At 45.1% G+C, this 6,830-nt stretch overlaps 1 protein-coding gene across 1 annotated transcript; it reads left to right on the forward strand.

Annotated features, from left to right (window-relative positions):
• The first annotated feature begins 3,719 nt into the window (after window positions 1–3,719).
• nfil3-6 (nuclear factor, interleukin 3 regulated, member 6) lies at window positions 3,720–6,497 on the forward strand. Its single transcript, XM_061090111.1, has 2 exons — window positions 3,720–3,902; window positions 4,614–6,497. Exons 1-2 carry the CDS (start codon window positions 3,810–3,812, stop codon window positions 5,898–5,900), a joined length of 1,380 nt encoding a protein of 459 aa, XP_060946094.1. The 5' UTR covers window positions 3,720–3,809; the 3' UTR covers window positions 5,901–6,497.
• Window positions 6,498–6,830: the final 333 nt, after the last annotated feature.

The following is a 6,830-nucleotide window of genomic DNA, read 5'->3' on the forward strand; positions in this document are numbered from 1 at the left end:
GTTTTATTTATGACACTAAACTATGAGCATTCACACATATATTGTAAAACCTTGAGAGGAAAACCAACATCAGATATTGCCGCTGCCTTTGCTGATATTTAAAGTTGCATGTTTCTCCCTTTGTCCTGAATTTGACTGTGAACTCGTAGTTGTCCTCGTCCTGTAAACACTTCCTCATGTTTTCATTCACGTGTTTCCCGCTTTCAACGTGACTGGTTCTCACGTTCATGTTCGTGAGCTCCCGAGACCCGAGATGTTTATCCACCATTCCACATATTTCTGCTCTCTGCAGGTCAAAGTTTCGAGGTGAATCCGTCAGAGCCTCGGAGAGAATGTCAGGAATTCAGCTCGAACTGGTTGAACTCATGTGGTTCCTTTGAACTTGGTGTTGTTTTCCCCCCAAGTCACTTGACTGCAACTCGTCCTCAGTGACATGCAGACACTTGTGGGAGCAGATTGGAAATGCAAATTCAACGATACGTGTGCATACAAACTGAAGAATGTCGAAAACACACAATCTACGTAAGTCTCATCACTTTAAATCAAACAAACACCAAAGGAGCCTGAAGCACTTTCTCAAGTCGATGTGTAACACGCTCCGGTTTCAAAAGCTGAACCGTCAGCCAGAAGTTATGTTGTAACTCACTTCCTGTTGCATAAAGCAAACTGACACTGCGATTGTGAAACCGTCTTCATTCAACGCCAGAAACAACAATCAGCTCATTTAAATCCTCTAATCTTTTATTTCTCTGATTTACTGAGAAGTAATTGATCATTAAAATGAAAAGTGGCTCCTGCTAATAAATCTCACGATAATAAAACCTTCACTCATTGATGTACTTTAGGAGCGAAGGGTTGAGCAATAAATATCTATAATTATTCAACTTTTAGCAACAGCAATATAAGAAACTTCCATGTTTATCAATCTATCTTTTATCGTCCAAAACACCACAAACTTCACCACAGAGTAAAGATGAACTATTTAAACTTCAGAGAAATAATATTATGACGAATTCTAATTTATTCTAATAAATAGTAAAACATGGCAGATTGAAAAGTTATTGAAACGCTGAGGAACAATAAGGGAAGTGTTTGACATTTGGGGAAATGAACACACACACACACACACACACCAGCCAGCAGACATGTAGCTTAGCTTAGCATAAAGACTGGCAACAGGTGGAAAGAGCTAGCCTGACTCTGTCTAAAACAGTAATAATTCTTGCTTGTGAAATTAATCAGGTTTGGGTGTGTTGAGCTTCGGAGGAGGGGGGGCGGATTGTGAAACCTTCAGACCCGAGCAGCCTGAGAATTGTGTCAGACGTCTCGTATAACTGAAAACAAGTGTGTTTGTGCGGCGGCAGAGAAACAAGAACACACACGCAAATAGAACAAACTCGTGTCAATTTAGAATAATATCTTCATGAATTTGACGACACACACGTGCACAGATAAAAGTCACAAGAACATTTGAAGTCTGATACTCGTCAGTGGAACTTCACTAGCAGCCGGCTCCTCACTTCTTTGGGTCCGGTGTCGTTTTTCTCTATTTGCAGCTTGTTCCTGTTTCTGGTAAAGCTCGACTCGGAACCTGAACCGGAACCTGAACCGGAACCTGAACCGGACAACTGACTCACTAACAACCATGAGTCCCAGTCGCAGTGTGTGTCCGAATTGACCTCTACACTTCCTTGGGCCCTTAACAACACACAGGAGATGTGTGAACCCCGTTTGTTTTAAGATATTCGTCCCACCTACAGACAGATTCCCCACAGACGTCGTCTCTCAGCCTTGTAATCCCGTCATGGACAGAAACTAATTACAAGTGAAAGGATCTAATCAGAGGCAGAAGGTCTGTTGTGTAACAGTGAAATCTACACATGAACAAAGTCGTGTTGGGAGGCTCTACTGTACTGGGACTGTACTGGGACAGGTAGGGGCCCCTGTGTCTATTAGCCGTGGCCAAACAGTGGGGGGGGGGGGGCAAAGGGCCGAGGAGGGAATCTCACCATCAGCCGGAGCACATTGACTCAGGAGATTTACATGAGTGATATGATCGAGTGCGTTCGGTCCGTCGTCTCCTGCTATAGAACTGAAGTGTTCCCTGGTGGTGCAGGTCGACGACAAGCACAACACACAACACACAACACACACACACACACACACACACACACACACACACACACACACACACACACAGTCGGGTGCCATCTCACTCTGCAGAGGACCGGTCACACACCAGGGTAACGATGAGTCAGACGTTGTGTAACACTCAGGATACGACTCTGATAAACTGTGATAAACCCACACACGGGGTTCAGACACACTATCTGTTGTGTGTTGTATTCATTGTGCAGCGATGTGTGCTGTGAAGTATTTGTGTGCGTATCTGTGACATATTACATAACTCTGCAGGGTTTGCCGCAGCAGCTCTCCAGACAGCCGCTGTCTGAAGCTCCATGTTTCCTTAAAGGAAGCGTTTACAGCTCCTGGGCATTCCTGATCATTTCCTGGAAAGAAACGATGAAGCTGCAGATTAGAAAAGTTCCAGGAAAAGATGTAAGTGAAATATGACTTTGTGGGGAATAGGAGATAAAGTTTGAATCAGACACTTTGTGTGAACAACTTCCTCAAAGCTGCTACATGAGCAGATTAACCTGGTGAGGCCTCGGCAGTAAAATATCCCATTGGCTGAAACAAGTTCTTGTACAGTGGAACATTTAGTTAAACTGTTAATTTGATTAAGTACTTTATCATATCACGAAGTAAAGTAGAAAATAATAATGCTTGTCATTTAAAAGTCCAAGTACATAACTGTGGTGTATTTTGTATTAATGTGGTGCAATGTTAACTGCAAAATCAGCAGTTTCTAATATATAAATGACAATTAAGCAATTTAAGCATATCTTTAGATGAACTGTGCATGAACAAAACTTATATTCAAGACAGATGACACCACGTGTTATACAAACAGTTGATATATTCGATTATAGAAATAATAAACTATTCTCATTCATTTAGTGACATTATTAAAGCAGACTTCCTTTTTATTCAGGCTTTTAATTGAATTTAAATTAATGAAAGATTGACTTAATTGTTTTCTCTGAATTGTTTTCCCTTTAATACCCTATTTTTTAAAATGTTTTGATGATGTTTATATCTCTTTTAGTTTTTCATTATCTTATATTTATATTACTATTTTTATTTTATCTCTTTTTACCTGTTTCCTCATTTCAAAGTAGATATCTTTGGGTGGATCTGGATCTGGCTCTGGACCTGGATCTGGATGTTGATGATATCATTCTTATAGTTTTTATTCTTTAAGTCTCTGTGTCACACACATAAATCTGACCGAGCTGAAGCTTCATCTCCTCCAGACACATCTTGGTTCAGCAAACTTCTCAGTAATTAGAATCTTCACATCATGACTCCAGGGTTCAGAACATAAACATCTATAAAAACATGTCTGACTCTGTTTACACCTGAGACAGAAGCAGAGACGCAACATTATCCAAGTGTTGATCCTGTCGAGGAGGGAGGGAGGGAGGGAGGTCAGATGAGGATGGTGAAGAAGATGAAGATGATGACCGATGTTGTGAAAGCTGATACGAGCTGTGAATGGGGGAAGGGGAAGGGGGGGTTGCATATCAGGGAGGCGGGTCCAGAAACCCTCACACACAACCCGGTGCACGGGAGGACACACACAGTCCCGAGCTGAACCGAACGTTACAAATAGGAGCTGCGACATTCCAAGTGGAGCAGATCGGAGCTGCGCAGCACCGGAGCTTTAGCGCAGCGCGGCGCAGTGGATGTTCACCATCGACCCGGAGAGGAGGACACGAGGTTTACATCACAGGTTGTTGTGCGTAAAGACGCAGAGGAACACGCAGCATTCACCACAGGTACGTCTATTTCAATAGTTTTATTAAATTAACAACATTGGGCGAAATAACAAATTATCGTAGAACTTTTAATATTTAAGTATTTTATTATAACAGCTGCTCCCTCGGTAGTTTAATAGACTGATGGTCCGATGTAATCCAGGCTGACGTGGTTTCAACTCTCTGTTCATCGCTTTAAAAAGTTCTTGTTTTATTGTACGATAGTATAAGTAAACTAAACCGAGACACAAGTGGAAACTTTCCCGAGAACAAGGTCAGATTCACTGTGAATGTGAAAGTTAGATATAAATGTAGGTTAAGTGATTCTGTGTGGAGACGATTCAGCTCTGATACTTTTAATATTCAACACTTAACAAGTAAAAACAGTCTGGAATTATTTAACTGGGATTAACACAGGACGTGAAAAGTCTTAAAACAGAAGTAAAGGTTTGAAACTAGGCTAAATACAAATATAGGTCAAGATCTGACCGAGTCAAAATGAAACTGACATTTATTAATGTTCGAATGTTTAAAAAGCTGCAGTTTGCTTCACGTTTGAACCTGAAAAGTGTGTTCGGCTGGTTGGTTTTGTTATTACAACACACACTGTCCCATATGCGAGTTTTGTAAGTGTCTCTTTATGGGAGAGATGTAATGGTGTTACATAATCTTGTGTTGTAATGGTCCTTGCATAACCACTAAATCCTTCTCCTTCACTTCTCTGGTCATTAGGTGGCACTGTTGCTTCATCGCCTCCTTCCCACAGACAGAGCACCTCACAGCGGAGACTCTCCAGCTTCATTCAGTTCATTCAGCTCTGAGATGTTCGAGGAGGATTCCCAGCACATGGGGGGGCAGCAGGACGTGGCCGTGCTCCAGGCGCTGGAGCCGGCAGCAGCGGTTAGTCCAGCCGGAGGTGAAGAAGGTCGCTCCGGGCCGCTGTCCTTCACAGACGAGGCCGTGTCCATCCTGACCTCCAGCAGCCTGTTGGCCCGCTCCCTCCTGGGGCGCGGCTCGGCCATCAAACGCAAGGAGAGCCCCTCCTCCTCCAGCATCCGACGCAAGCGCGAGTTCATCCCCCACGAGAAGAAGGACGACGGCTACTGGGACAAGAGGAAGAAGAACAACGAGGCGGCGAAGCGCTCCAGGGAGAAGCGGCGTGTGAACGACATGGTTCTGGAGAGTCGGGTTCTGGCTCTGCTGGAGGAGAACGCTCGTCTCAGGGCGGAGCTGCTGGCTCTGAAGTTCCGCTTCGGTCTGGTCAAAGACCCGTCCACCGCTCCCGTCCTGCCCCTCACCTCGACTTCTCACCACAACACTCAGACCTTGACTCCTCACTATCACCTCCACGGTGGAGACGGAGGCCACCACGGCTCCTCGGCCTCACACAGCAGCCACCAGCCGACCCAGCTGAGCACCCGGGGCTCCAGGGACGCCGGTCACATGTCGGAGGACTCTGGGTTCTCCACGCCCGGTGGCTCCAGCGTGGGCAGCCCCATCTTCTTTGAAGACCGGCTCAGCGATCATGGGAAGTTATCCCCCCACAGAGCAGAGGAGCTGGGCTACGACCTCCACCACTCGCCTGCTGAGGTCCACCACACGGTGGCGCTCACCGGAGGGAAGCCGGACTACGCAGACACCATGAAAAACCTGCCCCACAAGCTGCGTTTCAAGACGGCAGGAAGTGGGGACGGGTTCGACGCTGCAGGCGACCACGGCTGTGCCCGACGCAGCCCCACGCTCAAAGGACTGAGTCTAGGCGAGACAGGGGGGGGGCACTGCACCGGCGCCTGGCTCCAGCAGCTGGAGGGAGACGAGGGACGGCGGGGGAGACAGTCCCCTCAGTACAACCCATCAGCCGCCAGCTACAGCCTCCAGGCTCCGCCCACACAAGGACACCCTGAGGGGGCGTATCCACCGGGGAACACGCACCTGAAGACTCAGCTCAACTCCCTGAGCGAGGAGGTGGCTCAGCTGAAGAAGCTGTTCACACAGCAGCTCATGGCCAAAGTCAACTGAGGACTTTCAGGTTCACTGAGGTGATCCTGGATTCACAAAGACTGATTAAACCCAACGCTCAAGTCTAATAAATGTGTTGTTTTCATATGTTCTATTCTAATAAATCTCATAACCTGCTGTGTAACAACTACTGAAGCTCGACAACTACTTCATCATCGTTGCTCAGACTTTTTTCTGTGATTGTGTTAAATGTTAAACAATCTTTCACACTGTGACGACTACAAACACACAACATGAAATTGGTTGCATCACAATATCACAAGAACTCAAACAGCCTCACTCCATTTAGAGACACAACCGGCTGTGGTGATTCAGAAGACGCGTGAAATACAAGTGGAACCTGAGCAGCAGGTTTTCAACACAACGTGATGTTTGGTCAAATTGGCGGCAACATGCAGCGGACAGTAAAAACATCCAGAAATTAAAGTATTGTAGTTCGTTAACAGAAAACTTTGTTACGTTTGTTTGTTTTGTGTAAATCTGCATCATGTGAATAGGAGTTTTTTTAATTTTTAATTTCAGGTGATACACTGTAACATGATGTGATGTGATGACTGTGTCTCTCTACGTTTTCATATTAAAAACAAATAAATGTAATGGTGTCGACTTCATTTCTCATCATGACAGACTTTTAAAGTTGAGACAAAATAAGTGACATCATGAATGTTACCTCAGCTTTGGCGTGAGACTAAAGATTTTAACTTCAAATATGTTTCACTTGAGTTGCGGAGTCAGCATTTAGGAGTCAAGGAGGGTCTGCCACTACTGAACTGCATTATGGGAACTTTTTCAGAGACTGACTCTGAAGACTGAAGAGTTTTAAAGTGAGAATATGAGCAGAGCTGCTTATGAGACCTGAACTCCAGAGAATCTCCGACCTTTCCCAGAATGAAAGAGCAGCCAAACAAGTGTAAGGTCACGAGAGGTTTC

This window comes from Limanda limanda, chromosome 17, assembly GCF_963576545.1.
Source record: "Limanda limanda chromosome 17, fLimLim1.1, whole genome shotgun sequence".
Classification (NCBI taxonomy): Eukaryota; Metazoa; Chordata; class Actinopteri; order Pleuronectiformes; family Pleuronectidae; genus Limanda; species Limanda limanda.

What these genes read in the sequence shown, in the direction of transcription:
- nfil3-6 (XM_061090111.1), top strand. Translation starts at nt 3,810, where the DNA reads ATGTTCACCATCGACCCGGAGAGGAGGACACGAGGTTTACATCACAGG. An exon ending in ACACGCAGCATTCACCACAG is followed by an intron (nt 3,903 to 4,613) that starts GTACGTCTATTT and finishes TCTGGTCATTAG; the next exon opens with GTGGCACTGTTGCTTCATCG.